The sequence below is a fragment of the Bidens hawaiensis genome, unplaced genomic scaffold (assembly GCF_021521415.1).
Source record: "Bidens hawaiensis isolate Kalapana, Puna unplaced genomic scaffold, B.hawaiensis_p1.1 tig00010256_1, whole genome shotgun sequence".
NCBI classification, from domain to species: Eukaryota; Viridiplantae; Streptophyta; class Magnoliopsida; order Asterales; family Asteraceae; genus Bidens; species Bidens hawaiensis.
This window is the reverse complement of record NW_027491777.1, coordinates 400977-425122: the sequence shown is the minus strand read 5'-3', so window position 1 is coordinate 425122 and position 24146 is coordinate 400977. Positions and strand designations below refer to the sequence as shown.

The 24146-nt window shown below is 34.4% G+C and overlaps 2 protein-coding genes across 2 annotated transcripts in view; both read left to right on the top strand.

Moving 5' to 3' along the window:
- LOC143534673 (uncharacterized) overlaps window positions 1-24146 on the top strand; it is a 186458-nt gene that overhangs the window by 74411 nt on the left and 87901 nt on the right. The gene's annotated exons all lie outside the window — the stretch shown is intronic.
- LOC143534689 (uncharacterized) lies at window positions 14326-15456 on the top strand. Its single transcript, XM_077029126.1, has one exon. The coding sequence runs from the start codon at window positions 14326-14328 to the stop codon at window positions 15454-15456; it is 1131 nt and encodes a 376-aa protein (XP_076885241.1).

Here is a 24146-nt window from a genome sequence, read left to right as displayed (position 1 = left end):
TAAATAGTTGTATTTATAATGGATCATTTAATACAAGACTGGTCAGTTTTCAGATGTGAGACTTCCGTTCTAAGACAATAGTTAGGGGTGGCTCATGGGACAGCGAAAACAAGTTAGGGCATTAGGGTGAAATAACTACAAATGTTTGTCCATAAAAGTTTTAACACGATCTTAAAGACATTCACCCAAAAAAAATTTCCCAAACATTAGAATACACTGATTGTTTGCATTAGTGATATGAACACTCCAAGAAAAAAAATCAAATTCTTATAAAACCATCCTTAATTGACCCTTGTTTGACCTTGTAGCCGGGCTTTCAATAACTCAACATGTTACTTATTGAAGTAAATAAAGTGGATGTAATGAAATATCTAAAACCGTTTAAGTTTGGCCAGAGTGGGTATCGGGATTCTTCTAATTTGGAGAGTGCGGTAGCCTAAATACAAGAAAGTCGTTCTAAAAAAAATAGCATGATCTCCCAAAATGCCACAACACTTTCCGATCTCGACAAGGATGGGTATACGAAACCTTGAAATACAAGAAAAATAAAGTTGTCTATCTATATATGTGGCGTCTTCATATCTCACAATCCACGTACCCCTCTTAGGCTCTTATAACGCGTATCCAAGAATAGTTATACATTTATACTAATAACAATATATTGTTATTTACTAGCTAGCATGATGTGAAGGGTGCAGATCGTAGACATAGTTAATGAAAAAGGATAACATTAGATACTGATTTTTACATTTATTGTTGCCTACAGATTCATAGTGACAACTCACAAACACCACTCACGAGTCACGATCCCCAACACACGCTGCCATAAATATCAATACGAATATCTTAGGATGTGTAGAATCTAGTTAAGGTGTAACATTTCTTACTTTTTAAATCCGAAACCCGACCGTTTATTTTATTTTATTTTTCTTTCTTTTGTCTTATTTATTATTCGAACGCTCGTTACTAATTCTCGCCTTCGTTTATGTAACCTTTCGGGTTTTTCAACTCTTACATTTGTAACCGCTACCCGACCCATTTACGGGTCCGGGCTCTATAATTAATAAAATCCCACACTTATCGAGTTACAATTACTATATTATTCATTTATCGCAACACTTATTTAATTTTTGACGTTTTTAACCCAAAACATAAAGTTCTATCTATTTCTATATTCATCTCCACACTTGAGGGGCCTGTTTGTAAAGTCTGTTATAATCCATGTTTCAAGATGGATAATTCATCCCCAAACCCGACCCATATTCAATTTCGTGAACCCGCAAATCAATCAATCAACTTATTAGTTGGCATGAATCGTTTGTGATCAAGTTATGGGTTAGGAAATCGTTTATTTATGCTAGGCGCGGCCTCACCGACAAGGTAATTAAGTTAATTACACCCTGTTGACTCATTTTTTCCTTTTTAAACCTAGCCGACACTAATTGACAGCCATTGACCGCGTAAACGTTGATATTATTGCAATTAATTTCATGGATACCTTCCTTGTAAGGTGACCGACAATACCCCCTTATTTAATTGAACCATTTCACTCGTTAATTGCTCGTTCATCACCATTTAAGCGCCGAACTGTTTTGATTGCATTACCCCCCCCCCTTCTGTTCTTCATATAACGTAATTAAAGGTATGGTTTAGATCGCGATTTCATAAGGATCAAAACCCCTAACCTCGTTTTGATTAATTGTAACAGATTTAATCAAATCAGGTTTAGGGTTCATATAAATAATTATGGGTAAACAGTTTGTGTTTATTAAGTTTTGAATCTGGGTTAAGATGCACGTCTCCATGCTTGGCCTACTGGTTGCTCATGGATATTAGGGGGTGGAGGTCGCAGGTTCAACCCCTTGCCACCCAGTTTTGCATTCTTTTTTTTTTGGTATTTTGCTAAAATAATAAATTACAATGATCTAAAACCTTAATAAATGATAAATAATTTATATTTTATTAAAATCATCATATTAACTCGTTGTATTCCGAATCTCGGTTAAAACTAGATACATATACATATATCTATGTATATATATGTGTGTGTGTGTGTGTAAAATAGTTATTAAAAGTTTATAAGCGTTTTTGTAATGAACATTTGAAAAGATGTTGTTTATTTAGAATACATAAATTAAGGTATATAATATTATTTTATATAATAATTTGGCTAAGTAATTTATAAACAAATAGTATTTTTATAAATATTGTTACCACTTTAATAATAAAAGTACGAATATTTTATAAACAATTATAGTTTATGCAATATTAATTTATAAGTAATCTTTATTAATTATAAACTTTAAATAAAATATGTTATACTCTCGATACCAGTTCATCTCTCGTTTTTCTCTTAGCCCCTTTGTTAATTTGTAGTATTTCCGTTATTACACTTGTTAGGATTTGACTTTGCTACCTCTCGAGCGCGACACTTATTTTCCTACCAATCTTAACGTATATTATTCGGTTGCTTATTCTCTAAGGTGAGTTTACATACCCCATTTTCCATCTTTTATATTTGGGGGTAGCATGTATACCATATTCAAGTTTACTTATGTTTTATTTCCACATCTATTCAAAACACAATTCAATATATGTTTATGTGTGATTATTGCATGCTCTATGATAATGCTTTATGTGCTTAATTGTTTATTTTATGTTTGGTGGTTGGTATCCCATCCTCATCTATCCTCATCTAGTATGATCATACATTTACCCAAGTACTTTGATTTCATATCAATAAGAACGTGTCCACATCTATTTAGTTGTTTACATTTTCTTAAGAATTGTAATACTCATCATTTACATATGAATTGTGGTTTTTATCTATATATGTATCTCAACTAAAACTTATGTATTCTCACCAACATTCGTGTTGACAAACTCTATTTTTTATACATGCTACATGTACAAATAATTTACATTGATCAAGATTGAAGATAATAGTTTTACCTTAGGATATTGTTCAAAATACAAAACATGATGTATTTGTTCTGTTTATTGAATTTGTGTACTTGTTTTAATGTTAATGAAATTAAATAATTATTGTCGCTTTAATTAATGTCTTTTGAGCTACTGTCCAATCAATACATTACACCCCGACATGTTCCGCCGCCTTTGGTCGGGGTGTGACATAAGGGACTATAAAGAGACGACTTGCGTCATGCGACGCAGGGTCAGCAAAGAGTATGTTTTTGTTTTAAGGATGGAATGGTATTGTAGCCTCATATATATATATACTAGTTATTGTCCCTATATTACCAGGCAAGGGCGAAACTTCATTGAGGCCCGGGGTGGCCCCGACCCTCCCTGTTTTTTTGCGCAGTAATGTAAATTTACCCGTTTTCGGCCAAAACATTTTATACGTAGTGTAAGTTTAGCCTTTTTCGGCCGGAAATTTGAGCCCCCCCCCCCCACCCCCGTTTGTGAAATTTTGTATACATTTGAGCTTGGCCCTCCCGGTGCCTCAGTCCAAGCTTCACCACTGTAATACCAGGGGGTTTAAAATTTTTCGTTTCTAATATTGTGAATGTATTTTTCAATTAAAATACTATACATAATGTACACATTTATATAATTACATTTAGAATCTAGTTACGTAATGTACATATATGTATAAAAAACATGTATGTACATATATGTACATATTATACATGTATGTATAATTTAGCTAAACCGATCCGGTTTTTTATGAAACCGGGATAATAAATAAGAATATTGTTTTTTTTTACTTTTTTTTTCATTTTTTGCCTTATTTTTTGTTTTATGATTTTTTATTTTTTTTTTTTGGGTTTTTTTGTGGTCGAAAATGGTTCTCGAATAGTTCTCAGATGATCATGATCATATATATATAGGATCAGCATCATAAGAGAACTTTTTTGAAATTGAGAACTATAAGAACTATTTTGGACCACAAAAAACCCAAAAATGAAAAAAATCATAAAATAAAAAAAACACAAAAAATGAAAAAAGTAAAAAAACCAAAATTCTTATTTTAACATCCCCGTTTCATTAAAAAAACTCGGTTTAGCAAGTTATATACACATATGTATAATATATACATATATGTACATCTACATGATTTTTTTTATACACATGTGTATAATTTAAGATAAATGATACTGTACATATGTGTATATTACGTAACTAAAGTTTAAATAAAATTATACTTAAGTGTATAATACGACGTTTTTTTTATTATTTTTATTTTATTTTTATTAATGAAACCGGAATGAAATATAAGAATTTTGGTTTTTTACTTGTTTAAATTTTTTGTTATTTTTTATTTTATGATTTTTTTAAATATTTTTTTAAATGTGTTTTTAGTGATCCAAAATGATTCTCAAAGTTCTCAATTTGCAAAGGGTTCTCTTATGATTCTTACCCTATATATATATATATATGGGAGGTTATCCTAAAAACAAGTAGGATTCTAGGAAGACTAAGAATAAATCATAGCCATTGGATAATGTTAATCAATGGTTGAGATTTAAAATTATCAAAAACCGTCATAGTTTCCTAGAATTACTCTTTTACCATTATAACCGACATAGTTTTCTAGATTTGTTCTTTCACCATATGTTGTAATGCCACATGTTAAAAATCTACCATTCTTAGGAAACTCTTTATTTTTATTTGAACCCTTGTATATATATATATATATATATATATATATATATAGCTTTAAGTTCATGAGAGAAATCATTTTATTGCAAGAAGTGTGAGAAGTTATTCCAACCAATAAGATTTTTTCTTATTTAATTAAATGGAGGGGTATAATAGTAAAGGTATCGTTTTTTGTATTTGGTAAGTATTTATGATTTTAGAAGGTTCAGTTTTACTAATGTATTAATGTATGTATTTTTTATTATATATATCAAACATCAATATTTTCGTGGTTTCATGCGTATAATTTTCATATTAGATTGTTTTTTTGTCTTATTGCCACGTTCAAATAAGAATTGAATCAAAAATGTTAATGTTTATCTCAATTAAATTATTTTATTTTTTTCAATTATTTAAATTTTTTTATCTACGAAATTTATAACTCGAAATGGTTAAAACTATACCAATTAATATAATCACGTTCATATCAAAATCAACTCTTCTCATTTCAAAACAGCTAACTCATTAAAATTTTATATATTTCATGGGGTACATAATTACAATATTGGCAAAATATAATAACTATAAATGATCGACATAAATACATTCACCTACATTTAACAGAAAATAACCTACACACGAAATCATTCATACACAACCATCAAATAAATATCACTACACAACCAATATATACCTACACAATTTACTTGTATCTGGAGAACTAAATTAACAAATACCTACACAAACTTTTAGCAACCTACACAACCAATATTTATCTAAAGAACTATATTAAGATAAACCTACACAAAGTTTTAGCATCCGACATAATTAAATTTTTCTCTACATAGTTTGGTTGCTAAATCCAAATGTAATTATTATGTTTTTACTATTTTTTTGTAATTTTGTAATAACTATGTAGAATTTTAAAATATATATATAGCTAGTGGATGTGTAGGAAAATCGTTTCTTTGTATGCTTGTAAACTATAATAGTGTGGTGGTTGCTTACGAGTGTTAAGTATATGTGTGAATTTTATAGTTTTTATGTATTAAACATTTTCGTTTATGTAGGTTAATAAATTCAGTTACGATATATACATTTTATTGCGTCGGAAATTCCTTTGAAATTTTTGTTAACAATTAAAACAAATGTCTTAAATCCTACATAGATGTTTATGAGTTTACCCGTACACATATTTACCAACTAAGTGTAGGAATTTATCAAATTTGTGTAGGATAACATATATATATATATATATATATACAACAACCCCCCCCCCCCACCCCCACATATGTGTGTAGGATTATATCAAATTACCTAGACATATTCAAACAAACAAAATTTATGAATATGAAATAATAAAATGTAAGACTTAAAAAAAATGAAAACACAATTATTTTTCTACAAACAAAATATAAAAATATTCTTTTAATTGAGCATCGAAGATAAGTCAAATAAAGAGTTAATTTAGAATTGTTTCCTAAATGAATTCTTTTAATAAAATACACAACTACCCTTTAAGCATTAAAATCAATTAAATTGGAGAGTTAAAATTTACAACATTGCCATTTTAATTATTGACCATAGATCAAATATAATCAATGATCCAGATTCATTTCTCGCACTTCTTGCAATAAAACCATTTCTCTCCTGAACCATCCCCTATATATATATATATATATATATATATATATATATATATATATATTATAGGGTGAGGTTAAAATAAGAAGTAGAGTGTGTCTAAGAAGTGTAAAAAGTAATCTGGTGCGTTAGATATGTTGATCTGACGGTGAATATGAAAAGTGTGTTTATTGTGCGGTGTGTTTATTATGCAGTGTGTTTTATTATATCTAATAGTGAAAACACACGAACTACACTTTTTAGGGAAAATCTGCTTCTTATCATAGAGGAAGAGGCACTCATATGGGTAGTTTGTATGGCTTCCAAACCACATGGCAACACCACCCCATCCAATGTGGGTAAGGTGCATGGCTTCATTCCATGGCAAACCTTTGCCACACAAAATCGATTCATTATTGACCATTGAATAATTAAATTGAATTAATAAAGTTCTTGGGTACTTATGGGTATTTGCTGCCTGTAAGTTTGTGGTTGGCTGTACATGGTTGACCAATGCATGGGTAATATCCATAAGTGTTTTTCCCCTCTTATAAGATTGCGCTCTCTCTCTCTCTCTCTATATATATATATATATATCACACATATAATAATAATAATAGGGATATTGGTTTTAAATACTCTCAAGCTTTGACCCATCGGTAGATAACACTCCCAACTTACCAAATGTTTCCCAACACTCCCAACTTATAACATATTTTCTTCTGGCACTACCGGAGTAACGAGACACTAACTTTGTTAGTGTTTGAGCCAAAAAACGTCATTTTTTCAAAGTTAAAGTGATAAAATCAAAATTTTAAGTTATTATATATTTCACATCCTTCTCCACCCAACCACCACCCCCCTCTTCCCTGCCACAACTGCCACCCCACCTCCCTATCAACAACCATCAACCACCACCGCCATCGAAGACCACGACGAAAGAATCTGTCACCATCACCGTCGTACTTACCCTCGCTACCAGATCTGAGGTCACCATCTTACCCTACCACCGCCATGCTATCGTCACCATCTCTGGCCACCCCGGGTTTCTCTTTGCTTTTACGGTTAGTGCACCGCCATCATCATCTCTGCCACACACATCCACAAACACCATCGCCATCATCATCATCTCTGTTTTTTGGATTTTGTAATTGGGGTTTGTTGGAAATTAGGTACAGTGGCGGTGGTTGGTGGCTGTCGGTGGTGGTGGTTTGTGGCTACAGTGGCAGTGGTGGTTGGTGGCTGCAGTGGCGGTGGTGGCAGGGAAGAGGGGGTGGTGGGTGAGTGGAGAAGGATGTGAAATATATAATAAACACAATTTTGATTTTATCCCTTGAACTTTGAAAACTGACTTTTTTTACCTCAAACAATAACGAAGTTAGTGTTTCGTTACTCCAGGAGTGCCAGAAGAAAACATGTTAAAATTTAGGGGTGTTGGGGAACATTTCGTAAGTTAGGAGTGCTATCTACCAATGGGTCAAAGTTGGGAGTATTTAAAACCAATATCCCATAATAATAAACACAAAACATTGATCTGGCGACAAATATTCACCCCCAACACTTGTCGCCCCATTCATCGCCTAGGGGGCAGTGTGTTCTCAGATTATCACCCCAAAACTAGAGAGTTGTCGCCCCACTACGGGAAGATTTATAATGTATAAAAGGAATTTATAGCTTGGCGCGCAATTAGAAGAATCCCAACTTTTAAACAAAACCTATAAAAAGTGGGGTGTGATGGTGCAGTGATTAGGTATTTCATTTATGAGGAGGGTTCAAATCGAGTATTAGGAGTAGGCTAGTTTGTCGTTTAAGTGGATAAGCGTCTTCTTCGGTCTATCCGTTCAAATCGTGGAAATAGTGTGAGCCTTTTATCTTTATCTATTAGATTGTATTAAAATATAAAGATAATAAATGACTCATAAACACCAATTCCGGTATCTTAAACATTATCTGGGCGGTTAAACCTGTCTGGACCATTTACGTTTCAATTCTAGTGAAATGATTGTACTGTTTTGATTTGAATCGTCACATTTTTCAATCAAAAACATGCGTAACGGGTAATGCCTCTTAATGCCCTTTCACTCAATATCAATTGATCAAGACACATATATACGAGTTATATTGTAAAAACGTTCATGCCCTTATAATGCTCCTATAATAAATACCTTTGAGGATGCATGGTGTAGGAGCTTTAGCCACTCATATATATATATATATATATATATAGGGGATGGTTCAAGAGAGAAATGAAATTACTGCGAAAAATGAATATGGGCCACTAGTTTTATTTTATGTTTTAAAAGCTTCAAGATTAATTAAGAAACTATAAATGGATCTCTTTTTTCAATTAATATAAATAATCAAATTACTATATTTGTAAAATATTAAGAATTCATTTATATCATATCCAAATTTTATCCTACACAAGTACAATTTATCCTACACAAGTACAATTTATTCAAACGTTAAAATTTCTTTCTATCCAAATTTCTTACAACTCAATATATAAATATCCATCAACACGTAGTTACATTGTGATAAATAATATAAAAAACTATTTTACATGTGCTAGCATTAAATATCAACAAAAAAATACAACATACATAATAATATATAGCCTACACTTGTTCTGAGAATAAGAAAACATATAACATACACACAAAATTCATCATCAATAAAATACACATGCACACGAAAATATATAACTTACACATGAAAACTTTATCCTACACAAATAAATTTATTCATACAATTTATATTTAAAACCAATTTCTTCCAACTCAACTTATCAATATCCATCAACACGTAATTACATTGTGATGAATAATACAAAAACCTATCATACATATGTTTGCATTAAATGTGAAATATACAACCTACACAATAACATATAACCCACACTTGTTCTAAGAATAAGAAAACATAACCTACACACGAAAAATATATAGCCTACACACGTGTAGGATATGTGTATATTTGTGTAATTTATATAATTGTTGATGTCAAATTTAATATGTAAGTTGTATGTTTTTTTTTGTATATTGTACGATTTTATTGCTCAAAACAAGTGTAGGTTATATAATTTTGTGTATGTTGTATATTTATTGTTTATATTTAATGGATACATTTGTATGTCATTTTTTTATTATTTATGAAAACTAAATTAGTGTTTTTATCTTTTAAATTATTTTAGTTAAATTATGTAGATATATTAATTAGAGAGAGATTTATTATGGTTATATTAGTTGTATTAATTGGAGAGAGAGTGTGCATTTATTGTTGCATTTATATCTTTTTCATTTATATTTAAACTTTTAAATCCTAAAATAAAAACTAGTGGCTCATATTCATTTCTCGCAGTAATTTCATTTCTTTCTTGAACTTAAACATATATATATATATATATGTATATATATATAGGATTAGGTTCATTTCAGAAGTGTTTTTATTGCGAGAAGTGAGAGAAGTTATTTCAACCAATCAAAAAATTTCTCTTTATTTTATTTTCAAGTTATGTAAAAGGGTATACCAGTAATTTGTTCAAGTGTTTTATTTTTGGTAACAATTAAATGTATGAGGAGGTTTCAAATCATATTATTTGTTTTTGTTTGTTTATATATATTCAAAAAACTTTCAAACTAATTCATCAAACCATTTCCATTATCCTAATTTTCAAGCATCATCGTCACTAATAATATCCAGCATGATATTATTATTGAAGCAAAAAAATGACTAATTCAATTCTAATTAATATTCAGCAAAGTCAATTTTGCCTAATTATATACATTCTTTTAACTCTTAATAATTAATCATTGTTTTTATTTTTTTTTTCGGACAAAGTTGAAAAAAAAAACAGAATCAGTTGTATTCCATGTACTTCATTGATTTCCTTTTCTTCTATTTGCACAATTATATTGATGAAAATCTATAACAAACCTAAATAGATCATATACAAAAAATATTTGTTTTTTACTTTCTATATCCCCCGAATGATGGACGGATAAGTAACGTACTCATAAACACTTTCATAATTAATCCCTAGACAACAAACTATTATACCTACATAACAAATAAGGTACCTTAAAAAATATAAGTAATTTATGAAGAATTTCATAATTACTCCTTACACAACAAACTATTGATCCTGTATACACAAGATTTCTTAAACAAACAGAAGTGTTAAAAAACGGGTAAAACCCATAAAACAAAGCATGCCATTTATTCTACAATTCCTTGATCAACCAAACCTTTGATTTGAACTCAGCCTCCCTAAAATGTAATATTTTTGTATTTATGTTAGGCAATAGAATCCTTAGTAACTCACAAAATAGTCCCGCTGCACAAAAACACAAAATTTATTTTCAAATCGGTCATATAGCAAGCGAAATAAACTTCTTACAAATATGTATACGTAGGGAGCATTACCGGTTATGAAACTAACAACGTGCAAGTAATAACCTACATATTAAGTAACATCCTTCACAGTGAACAAAACACATACATAACAATTCACTATTTCACAACTATTTGACAAGCTACCATCATGCACCAAAATGAACCAAAAACCTTTAAATAAGTTTGCACAGACCATACTAAAAAAAATCAAAAAAAAAAATCTACATACACAATAAACAAACCACATACATAAAAAGTTCAGTATACCTACACAATAAATAGACTGTATACAAAACCATAGACACCGCTACACAGAAATAAATTACTTACACCATAGTCCCATTAACTCTACACGGAAAACAAACTACATGTATCTACACAAGCAACAAGCCTAAACATAAAATAATTTGTAGATTACCTAAATAAGCATACACAATAAACAAATCACATACACAAGAAGCTCAATAAACCTACATAACATACAACTTGCATAGACAACAACTATAGTCACCCCTACACATAACAAATTACTTACACAACAATCCCATTAACCCTACATAGAACACAATCTGAATACACCCACACAGGCAACAAACCTACACATAAAACAACCTGCATATTACCTAAATAAGCATACACAGTAAACAAATCACATATACAAGAAGCTCTATAAACCTACATAGTAAACAACATACATATAGAGAAACCACGATTGCCCCTACACAATAAAAATTACTTACACAACATGCTCATTAACCCTACACACAAAAAAAAGGAAAAAAAAGCGTACACCCCTACACAGGCAATAAACCTACATAGAAAACAATCTACACATTAGCTAAATAATTATACACAATAAACAAATCACATACACAAGAAGCTTTAAAATCAATTTTAAATGTATATAAAAACCCCATTTTTGTCCAAACAATTATGTTTTCGTAATAAACACAATGAATAATAATTGAATCTATGTATATGTAACTATTTTATTTGAAATGATAAAGAGACATAGGTTAAAATACATAGAATAGTCGCATACCTTTATTCTGAGAAGACAAAATCTTCAATTTTGTAGTTGACCAATACGATGGTGAATAGTGTATGCTATTTGTAAAGCATAAAATAGGGAAACGGCTGAAAGAATTGAGATCTAATTTAATAAGCCTAAACCCAAAAGTCACATATACCCTTTTTAATGTAAAACATATTAAACTTTTGTCTTACTAATTACCACTTTGCCACTTGTATTGTATACCCTTGATTATACACAATCAATGGTTCATATCTACTTCTCGCACTTCTCGCTATAATTTCATTTCTCGCATGATTCATCCCCTATATATATATATATATATAGGGGAGGGTTATACTAAAAAGAAGTAGTTTCCTAGGAAGACTAAGAATAGATCATATCCATTGGATCATGTTAATCAATGGTTGAGATTTAAAATTACAAAAAACCGCGTAGTTTCCTAAATTTACTCTTTCACCATTATAACCGACATAGTTTCTTATAACTGTTCTTTCACCATAGGTTTTAATGTCAAATGTCAAAATTCTGTTGGTTCTTACCATTCCTAGGAAACAACTTCTTTTTATTTGAACCCTTTTCTATATATATATATATATATATATATATATAAGAGTTCAAATAAAAAACAAGTGTTTTGTGAGAAGTGTGAGAAGAGCTTTAAAATAAAACAAACCACCTAAATATAACACTATACAATTTAAATATGAAACAATACAATTATTTAGAAACTACAAATCTCAACCACTAGATCATAGATCCAAGAGCCTAGATCTATTCTTATTCTTCTCACAAAAATACTGTTTTTTACATTAACCCTACCCTATATATATATATAGGATTGATTTCTTTTGAAAACCGTTTTGAGTTTTAAGAACTCGAAAGAACTCAACGTAACAATTATTTTTTGTGAATTTTTTTTACACATGTATAATATGTAAGTGTAAGTAATGTACAAAATATTACAATATTTTTTTACACACCGAATCGACTTATTACACATGTGTAACTAACATTTAAATTTGTGTAATCATCAAAAATACTTATTCTCTCTCCTGATTCATTTTTTAATTAAATTTAATCTCAGCCACATATTTCATATCACTTAATTAAATGTGTGGTCCAAAATTGAGTTCTCAAAGTTCTTAAAACTCATCAAGTTCTCAAAATATCTCTCCCCTATATATATATATATTGCCCCTATAATGTTTCATTACACGTAATTTATAGTTGATATACAAAGAAAGGTAAAAAAAATTTGACAATCAACTTCTTACGTGACAGAATAACCACCAGTACAAACAAAGAAAAAATTATTAATGTTTAATTATGTGGGGTGATGGTATGGAAATTTTCATGCAAATGTCCCGAAGTTATAACTTTGCTTAGAGCATTCACATCCCATCCTCTATAATTATGTGTGGGGAGTTTGTAAATTATGGGGTGGGGTTGTGAGTGATTGTGAGTGTAAATTATAGGGTGGAGAGAGAAATGTAGTGATTTTTTGTAAATTTGGGGAAACATTTGAGGAGCATTGTTTGCCCATATTTATTTTTTAATATTTGTTGGATTGGTTGTGAGTAAAGGAGAGAGAAAACTGTAATGATAAAGGTATAAAAAATATTATTTAATTGAACAGGAGAGAGAAATGTGGTGTTTTTTAGTGTAATTATAGAGATAAGGATGGGGAATGGGATGAGAATGCTCTTATGGATGGGGTACAAAATCTGAAAGGTTTCAGTCTCTTAAATGTGTATGTTTGTAGATCAGATGAAGTACAAGCAATAAAAGCTAAAAAACGGATATTATTATGAATATAGATATTATTGTATTTATTATTATGATTATCATCTACCAAATATAGATTAGCTTGTTCCTTAAGCTTTCCTCCTCTTATATATACCTATTGGTATTTCATCGTATGTACACCAATATAATATAAACTTATTATCTCCCTATTTCTCTTCTCATCTTCTTGTTAGTAGGCTTGTTTTAAAACACGTTATCAGCACGAATTGCTTTCGAAGTTGAAAGGTATGTCACATTAACTAAATTATATTTGCTTTTGTTTATATTTAATCCATATTGTAATTCATACAATATTGGGTTGTGTTAGAGATTTACGTTGTTCTTATAAATCTCTCAAAGGTAATCTATATTGTAATTCATACGATTTTAGGTTGCATTATATATATGTTTACAATACACTTAAAATATATATATATATAATCAATTATATATGTTTTTTTACGTAAACTAACTAATCGGTTACATTACAATGATTTTACATACATAATCTGTATTGTTTTTTTTTACATTACATACAACCCTTTAATCTAATATTGTGTATTGAAAACATATAATATAATATTTTGTTTACAATATGTGAGTACTAAATAAACTAACTAATATTTTGTTTACAATATTATTTTTTACGTAAACTAACGAAATATTACTATGCAATCTACATTATTTTATAATTCATTATTTTAAGAAAGAAAGTAATTAAAATATTGAAATATAAATAACTATATTTATATATTACAACACAGTTGACCCTTACATGTCATGGAAAGATAATTGTTATAATTACTTTACGGTTTCTGTTATGGTTCCTATAATAGTTTATTAAATATTAATTCATATGTATCATTATAATATAGTTTATCATGACGAATCTTGCAAAGCTTGAGTTTTTAGCTCTTGACATTACTGGAAAAAATTATTTGTCATGGGTATTGGATGCTGAAATCCATTTGGATGCTAATAATCTTGGTGATACTATTAAAGAAGGAAATAAATCAACTACCCAAGATAAGACAAAAGCCATGATTTTCTTACGCCATCATATCCATGAGGCTTTGAAAACTGAATACCTTACTGTTAAGGATCCACTTGTCCTTTGGACCAAGTTGAAAGAAAGGGATGACCACCAGAAAACGGTAATATTACCGAGAGCTCGTTACGAGTGGATTCACTTAAGATTGCAAGACTTTAAGTCTATAAGCGAGTATAACTCGGCAATGTTTAGAATCACGTCACAACTGATTCTGTGTGGCGAAAATATTACTGATAAGGAGATGTTGGAAAAGACATTCTCCACTTTTCATGCTTCAAATATGTTGCTGCAGCAAAAGTATCGTGAAAGGGGATTCACCAAGTATTCTGAGCTTATATCTTGTTTGCTTGTGGCCGAGCAAAACAATGAGCTCCTCATGAAAAATCATGAGACTCGTCCAGTTGGTACAGCCCCATTCCTAGAAGCGAATGTGGCAACTTATAATGGCCAAAGTGGAAAACGTGGTCGTGGTCGTGATTACCAACGTAGTCGTGGTCATGGTCGTGGACGTGGATATAACCGTGGGAATCATCATGGTGTTAAGTTTAGAAGCCCAAAGGCCCACCAAAAGTGGCATGGTAATGAAAAGAAATCTAACGATGAAAAGGGTAAAAAGAAAAGCAAAACTACACTAAATGCATGTCATAGGTGTGGAAGTAATAATCATTGGGCTCGTGCATGTCGTACGCCCAAACACTTGGTGGAGCTTTACCAACAATCCATCAAAGGCAAAGGAAAAGAAATTGAGACACATTTCACATATGATGATGGAAGTGTTGATATCCCCGGTGGTCAAAAGGACCTTAATGAAGATACTCACATGGATGTTGGAGATTTTACTAATGATGCAACTAAATTGGATTATGATGATTTCCTTGCTGATCCAGTTAATTTTGATTCTGGTGATATTTTGGCTGATACAACCCAGTTGGACGCTTGCGATTTTTTCACATATGAATGATTTGATTTAAGTTATGCTATTTGATTAATGTTTATTTTAGACTTTATGTTTGAGATTATGTTTTGGTTTTGAAGCACACTAGACATTATATTTTGGTTTTTTTATGCTTGAAGTATCTTGAATGTTTTATTTATGCAACTTTATTTTATTTTATTTTGAAGCTTATGGAGTGGTTAACTAAACTCCATATTAATGGTGAAGATATATGTTTAATAGACAATGCAACTACACATACAATTCTCAAGAAAAGAAACTATTTTTCTAATTTAGTTATAAAAGAGGCAAGCGTTATTACTATATCTGGTAGTACAAAATTAATTGAAGGTTTTGGAGAAGCTTGTATTGTGTTACCTGGTGGAACACAATTTAAATTTAACAATGCTTTATTTTCCCCATTGTCTCAAAGAAATCTAATAAGCTTTAAAGATATTCGTCTAAATGGATATCATGTTGAGACAATAAGTGAGGGGCATAATGAGTACCTTCAAATCACAAGTATGAAATCGGGTAAAAAGCATGTATTAGAAAAGCTACCCGCGCTTTCCTCCGGTTTGTATTGCACTAAAATTATTGCAATTGAATCTAATATGGTCATAAACAAGAAGTTTATGGATAAAGAAAACTTTATGGTTTGGCATGACCAGTTAGGCCATCCCGGGTCAATAATGATGCGAAGAATTATAGAAGATTCATGTGGGCACTCTTTAAAGAACCAAAGGGTTCTTCAAACTAAGGACATTACATGTGTTGCATGCTCAAAAGACAAGTTGATTACTCGCCCATCACCAGTTAAAGTGGGGAGTGAATCCCTTACTTTCTTGGAAAGAATACACGGGGATATATGTGGGCCTATACACCCTCCTAGTGGACAATTTAGATATTTTATGGTGCTAATTGATGCATCAACGAGATGGTCACACGTGTGCTTACTATCAAGTCGCAATATGGCATTTGCACGACTACTTGCCCAGTTGATAAGGCTAAGAACACATTTTTCAGATCACCCCATTAAGAAAATTCGATTGGATAATGCTGGTGAATTTACATCCCAATCATTTAATGATTATTGCATGTCTATTGGGATAAGTGTAGAGTATCATGTACCTCATGTACATACACAAAATGGGCTTGCCGAATCTCTTATCAAGCGACTTCAAATGGTTGCAAGACCGATGATTATGAAATCAAAACTAACCGTTACATGCAGCAACACTAATTCGCATCAGACCAACGAGTTATCATACTTCATCCCCATTAAAATTGGTTTTTGGTCAGGAACCAAATATTTCCCATCTAAGGATTTTTGGTTGTGTCGTATATGTTACAATCGCTCCACCACAATGCACAAATATGGGACCTCAAAGGAGGCTAGGAATATATGTTGGGTATGAATCATCATCTATCATTAAGTATTTAGAGCCATCAACGGGAGATTTATTTACGGCTTGATTTGGTGATTGTCATTTTGATGAATCAACCTTCCCAACATTAGGGGGAGATGAAAAACAGCTGGAAAACAATATAATTTGGAATGAACTATCATTATCTCATCTTGATCCTCGAACTAAACAACGTGAAACAGAAGTTCAAAGGATAATTCACTTACAAGAATTAGCAAATCAATTACCAGACGCATTTACTGAACCGAAGAGAGTGACTAAGTCACATATACCAGCTGTTAATGCTCCAATAAAAATTGGTGTCCCATATGGACAACCACGTATTGGTAATGAGTTTAATGCCCGCCTAAAGCGTGATAGACCAATCGGTTCTAAAGATAAAAATCCTCGAAAGAAAAAAGGAGCATGTAATAAAGATGGTCTTGTCGAGGTAACTGCAATGCCTAAAAAGGAGTCTCTTGAAGAGACACTAGACATAATGGTTCCAGAAGAACCCCAGGTACCTGAAAATGAAGAGATCTCAATAAATTATATTATGTCTAGAATGGTATGGAATCGAAATATAGTCGACGTCGATGACAATTTTTCATACAATGTAGCGCTAGAAGTAATGGAAAACAATGAGGATCAAGAACCAAAATCTGTCAATGAATGTAAAAATAGAAATGATTGGCCAAAATGGAAAGACGCAATTGAGACAGAATTAAATTCCCTTGCGAAACGAGAAGTTTTTGGACCTGTAGTCCATACACCTAAAGGTGTAAAGCCCGTTGGATATAAATGGGTCTTTGTGCGAAAACGTAATGAGAAAAATGAGATTACACGATATAAGGCACAGTTGGTAGCACAAGGATTTTCTCAAGGACTTGGAATTGATTATGAGGAGACATATTCTCCAGTGATGGATGCGACGACGTTTCGTTATCTTATTAGTCTGGTAATACAAGAAGGGATTGATGTGCGTCTAATAGATGTTGTGACAGCCTACCTTTATGGCTCACTTGATACTGATATTTACATGAAACTTCCGGAATGATTCAAATTGCCAACATCATGTAAATCTAGTACTCGAGAACATCTATCAATTAAGTTAAACAGATCTTTATATGGACTAAAACAATCTGGACGTATGTGGTATAATCGCCTTAGTGAATATTTCTTGAAAGAAGGATATAAAAATGATTCTGTATGTCCATGTATTTTTATAAAGAGGTCAGAATCTGGATATGTCATAATTGCTGTATATGTCGATGACTTGAATATAATTGGAACTCCGGGGGAGCTCCAAAAGGCGATTGAGTACTTGAAACAAGAATTTGAAATGAAAGATCTTGGAAAGACAAAGTTTGTCTTGGGTTACAAATTGAACATCTTAAAGATGGAATCCTTGTGCGCCAAGAAACTTACACAGAAAAACTACTCAAAAGATTTTATATGGAGAAATCGCATCCATTAAGTACTCCAATGGTTGTAAGGGCACTGGATGTTGAGAAAGACCCATTCCGACCTCCGGGAGATGGAGAAGAAATTCTTGGTCCAGAAGTACCATATTTAAGTGCATTGGTGCACTAATGTTTCTTGCTAGCCATGCACGACCGGATATATCGTTTTCTTTAAAGTTATTGGCAAGATATAGTTCATGCCCGACTAGGAGACATTGGAATGGGGTCAAACAAATATTTCGATATCTCCAAGGTACAAAAGATATGGGTTTGTATTTCACTAACCAATCGAAAACAAGTTTGGTTGGTTTTGCAGATGCAGGTTATTTTTCTGATCCTCATACAGTTTGATCTCAAACTGGATATTTGTTCACATATGGAGGTACTGCAATTTCATGGCGTTCAGTAAAGCAGAGAATCACCGCTACTTCATCTAATCACGCAGAAATAATAGCGATCTATGAAGCTAGTCGAGAATGTTTTTGGTTAAGAAGGGTAATACAATATATTCGTGGATCTTGTGGTATTTCTTCCGAAGACGAGGGGCCGACGGTTTTACACGAAGATAACGCAGCATGCATTGCTCAACTCAAGGAGGGCTATATTAAAGGTGACAAAACTAAGCATATTTCTCCAAAGTTCTTTTTCACACATGATTTGCAAAAAAGTGGAGATGTTATCGTCCAACAAGTTCGTTCCAGTGACAATTTAGCAGATTTGTCTACCAAATCACTTCCGACCTCAACATTCAAGAAATTGGTTCACAGGATCGGGATGCGTCGACTCAAGGAGCTTAACTGATTCTCATCAGGGGAAGAAAATACGTGTTGCACTCTTTTTCCCTTAGCTAAGGTTTTGTCCCACTGGGTTTTCCTGGCAAGGTTTTTAATGAGGCAACATAAAGCGTATGAAGTTGATAATCAAGGGGGGGTATTATGAATATAGATATTATTGTATTTATTATTATGATTATCATCTACCAAATATAGATTAGCTTGTTCCTTAAGCTTTCCCCCTCTTATATATTGTGACAACCGGTAATTTCCCAAACCTATAAGCTAAGTAATCAACCTAATAATTAGGTGATTGTAAATATTAAGCGCGTGCATTTGTTATGTGCGCCCTGCGCGAGCGCGCCATGTTAGTCAGTGCGTGCAGTTGTTATGTGCAACCTGCGCGAGCGCACCATGTTAAGAACCAGCGTGAGCATATGTTATATGCGCCATGCGTAAATGATTTGGCTTTATGTTTTCATGTAACTTAAAACATTATGTTGTCTATGGGTTGACCATCCCGCATGATGCTAAGGCGGGTGCATCCTACATCGTTTATGCGCGTGCGGAAGGGAACTAACCTACCCGCATGGCGGGAACGTTGAGAGCTAGTTTGTCTGAAGCTCCAAGATGGAATTGACTTCAACATGACTGATCACTATGTTGAAATACCAAGACCACCTGGAGAATCTACAAATGAAACTCAAATGTCCCTAACTGCGAGAAGGTTACGCACCTACCCGCAGCAAAGACATGTCCTATACGCAGAAAGCTATGCGCACCAAGTTATACGCGCAGAACACTTGGTCTATTCTCCAGTTAAGGAGATTACCCCCGCCCGAAAGGAAACAGTAGCGTGTTTCAGAGATTTTCCACTTTTTTTTACTGTACACTGACAAAAGTACCTGAAAAAGCACACTGTAACATGAAAAGTCAACTGTCAGCCACCCTATTCTCACCAACCCCAGACCTGCATGTTCTGTCCAAATCAAATCAAAATCTTTTATCCACCACTCCACTCTTAAGTAAATAATAATAACTTCCATACCTTATCATCATTACATTTAGATATGAAAAGATTTCAATCCCCTAAAGCAAGGGATTGTGTTCCCTTGAGTTTGCCTATAAATTTGTAGCCTAAATTATCACCCAAAACACACCTCAAAGAACTACAAACTTGCACTAATCCTTTCCCAAGCATCCGTTGTTTCCAGCTCCGATCCTGTTACTAGGTAAGCCGAGAATATAACCTTGAGACCTACTATCCAACCCTTATATTCTCCTATTTCTTGATCTTAATATATATACTTGTTATTTAATCGTATTCTAGACCTTCGATTCCGAGGCCAACACCAAGAAAACCCGAATCTCGATTAATCCCTTAACAAGAACCTCAGGTGAGTCTCACAGCCCCTATTTTCACTGTTTTCACTGTTTTTAAACTGCTTTCGGGGCGAGGGACACGTACTTAAATAATGTTTTATCATGGTATACTTACAAGCTATGCAAGCGATTATGTGTTTAAGTTATGTTTCATGATGAGCAATGCAAACGGTTATCTAAGGTTTTCAATGTATGTGCGCTAGAACTCGAGTAAGTGATCACTTTACCATTGGAACTCTAAGGGTAGGGACTGCTGGTTTGATCCGCCCACTCGTAGGGGTCGCACCTCTTTGCATGGACGAGTGCCTGGCATGGGGCAGTACTATGGGGTTGAGCCCGCTCGTAGGGGTCGCGCCTCTTTGCATGGACGAGCGCCTTGTTTTCCGGCACAACGTCTGCGCGTAACCCGCGGGACGGTATCCTTAGCTCGTAGGGGCAATGCCTCTTTGCATGGACGAGCACAGTTTCTCAGAATTGTTCGCGCGTAACCCGCGGGACAGTATCCTTAGCTCGTAGGGGCAATGCCTCTTTGCATAGACGAGCATAGTTTTCCAGAAACGTCTGCGCGTAACTCGCGGGACGGTTTTACGTTATTTTAGCTCGTAGTGGCTGCGCCACTTACATAGACGCACCGTATCCAGAATTTGTTCACGCGTAACCCGCGGAACGATTTTTATCAGAATATTGTCAGAATCATGTGTTAATACGATTTTACCAAACAGATGTTAATGATGTTGCCAGAAATGTTTTAGAATGATTTTATCAAGTTACTAAAACTTGTGAACTCACTCAGTTTATACTGATTCAAATGTTTTTACGTGTCTTTCAGGAGATAACTAGGTAGCGCATGGAGTCACACTTAGAGCACCACACGCTGAACATCTAAAACAAGCTTTTTGGAAGATTTTGGTTTTATCCCCTCGATGCGCACGGTTACCCGCCGCGCAAGGGGATATGGCGAGGAAATCTTCAGTTTTATACTTGGATGTTTCTTTTTGTAATCTTTGAACAATGTAATGTGTTTGTACTAAACTTCTCATGCGCAATAAAAATCTTTGAATGTTTTGCAATGGCCCGTGCTTAATTATCAATCCCCACTCGTGCGCGCCCGGCTGTTTCCGCCGCTCAGGGCCGGGTGTGACAGATTGGTATCAGAGCACTGGTTATAGCGAACTAGGAAAAGAAGTTTTTAACCTAGACTATAACCTTTGGGGAATCGCATGAAATATTTTTCAAAGAATATTTTCAAAAGAATATTTTCAAAAGAAAAATCACACACGCACTTAGGAACACGGGTCACAGTGTCTAGAGATAAGAACATTATGTGCTCTGAGTACATGCGCTAAGTTTGTTATATTTTCTTTTTATGAAAAGAATGCCTCCAACCAGAGCCAAGGGAATTACCATGACACCCGAGGAGCTCGCAGAAATAATCGCGCAGGCGATTGCAACGCATGAGGCCAGCAAGGCCGAATCTAGTCAGGGTCGCCAAGAGAACGAGACCCCAGAACCCGAATCAGGAGCCTTGAACAAAGGATGCTCCTATAAAACATTCATGGCCTGTAGGCCTTGGCCGTTCAAAGGCACCGAAGGAGCCATTGGGCTCTACAATTGGATTGACAAGATGGAGACCGTTCTCTCCATCAGCGGATGTAGTGAAAACCAGAAGGTCCTTTACGCGACCTGCATGTTCCAAGAAGCAGCTTCGTCTTGGTGGAAGCTCCAAGTAAAGACTTTGGGGCGAGAAGTTGCTCTTCACAAGACCTGGGAAGAATTGAAAGAAATGATGATGAGAAAGTTCTGCTCTCGCGCAGAAATTCAGAGCTTGCAACAAGAATTCTGGAACCACACCATGGTAGGAACGGATATCGATGCCTACACCAATCGTTTCAACGAGCTTTGCCAGCTGGTGCCAGACATGGCAAACACAGAAGAAAAGAAAATCGAGAGGTACATCTTTGGGTTACCTCCTGTCGTTAGAGTCCCGCTCAACGCCGCCGCACCTCCGACCTTTGACGAGGCGGTTGCGCGAGCCATCACCCTTACAAGGGATACGGTTCGTGCGGGTATGTTGACCGCTCGCTTGAACGAGCAGCGAACCTCTGACTCCAAGAGGAAATGGAACTCCCACCGAGGGTCAGACTTCAAGCAGCCACCGCCCAAGAAGCAGGAAAGCACAAGGGTTTACGCGATTCAAGCCGCGGAACCATCAAGGAAAGGATACAGCGGGCCTCGCCCATGGTGCAGCAAATGCAAGTATCACCACGAGGGTGAATGCGCAAAAATCGAATGCGCCAAATGTGGCAGACCAGGACACAAGGCGATGAATTGTCGCATCAGAGAAGCTGGATCGAGCGACAGCTGCTACGCATGCGGGAAGCCTGGACACTTCAGTCGGGATTGCCCACAGAAAGGAAACCAAGCTCGCGGGAGAGCTTTTGTGATCGGCGCGGGTGAAGCAAAGGAAGAGCCGAATGTGGTAACCGGTACGTTTTTGCTTAACGGTCATTATGCATCTGTCTTATTTGATACTGGCGCTGACCTAAGTTTTATATCCCATGAGTTTAAAAACTCCCTGGGCTTAGCGACCAGTAGGCTAGACAAACCTTATACTATAGAACTAGCCAATGGTAGGCAGTTATGCGCGAATGAAAGGACTGAGCAATGTGTATTAGTCATGGGAGGTCATGAGTTCAATATAAACTTGTTGCCAATAGATTTGGGAAGTTTCGATATTGTGGTAGGTATGGATTGGTTGGTCGAGAATCTCGCGGAGATTGTTTGTCATGAGAAGCAGGTTCGGATTCCACTGTTGAACGGAGAAACTTTGATGATTCAAGGGGAAAGAAAGGGAGTTGCGACGAAACTGATTTCGTGCCTAAAGGCGCGCAAGTGCCTAAGGAAAGGGTACTACGCCTTCCTGGCGCATGTAATAGAGAAGGGAGATGAGCGAAGAATTGAAGACTTACCTGTAGTGCGCGAATTTCCAGAAGTTTTTCCTAAAGATCTGCCCGGATTGCCGCCACCGCGACAAATCGAGTTTCGAATTGATTTGGTCCCAGGAGCTGCGCCAGTAGCCCGAGCGCCTTATCGATTAGCTCCATCTGAGATGCAAGAGCTATCCAATCAGTTACAGGAACTTTTGGATAAGGGTTTCATACGCCCAAGCTTTTCACCTTGGGGAGCTCCAGTACTGTTTGTTAAGAAGAAGGATGGTTCGTTCCGGATGTGTATTGACTACAGGGAGCTGAATAAGCTGACAGTCAAAAATCAGTACCCCTTACCGAGGATTGACGACTTATTTGACCAGTTGCAGGGATCCAGTTATTATTCGAAGATAGATCTACGGTCAGGATACCACCAACTTAGGGTCCATGAGGAAGACGCGCCAAAGACAGCCTTCCGAACCAGATATGGCCATTATGAGTTCTTAGTGATGCCTTTCGGGCTAACTAATGCGCCGGCTATATTCATGGATCTGATGAACCGTGTGTGCAAACCATACTTGGACAAGTTTGTGATTGTGTTTATAGATGATATTCTAATTTACTCTCGAACCAAGGCCGAGCATGAGCAACACTTGAGGTTGATTTTGGAATTGTTAAGGAAAGAAAGGTTGTATGCAAAGTTTTCTAAATGTGAGTTTTGGCTTAGAGAGGTTCACTTTCTCGGTCACGTTGTAAACGAGAAAG

Coding starts and splice junctions, on each gene's coding strand:
- LOC143534689 (XM_077029126.1), top strand. CDS start 14,326: ATGACGAATCTTGCAAAGCTTGAGTTTTTAGCTCTTGACATTACTGGA.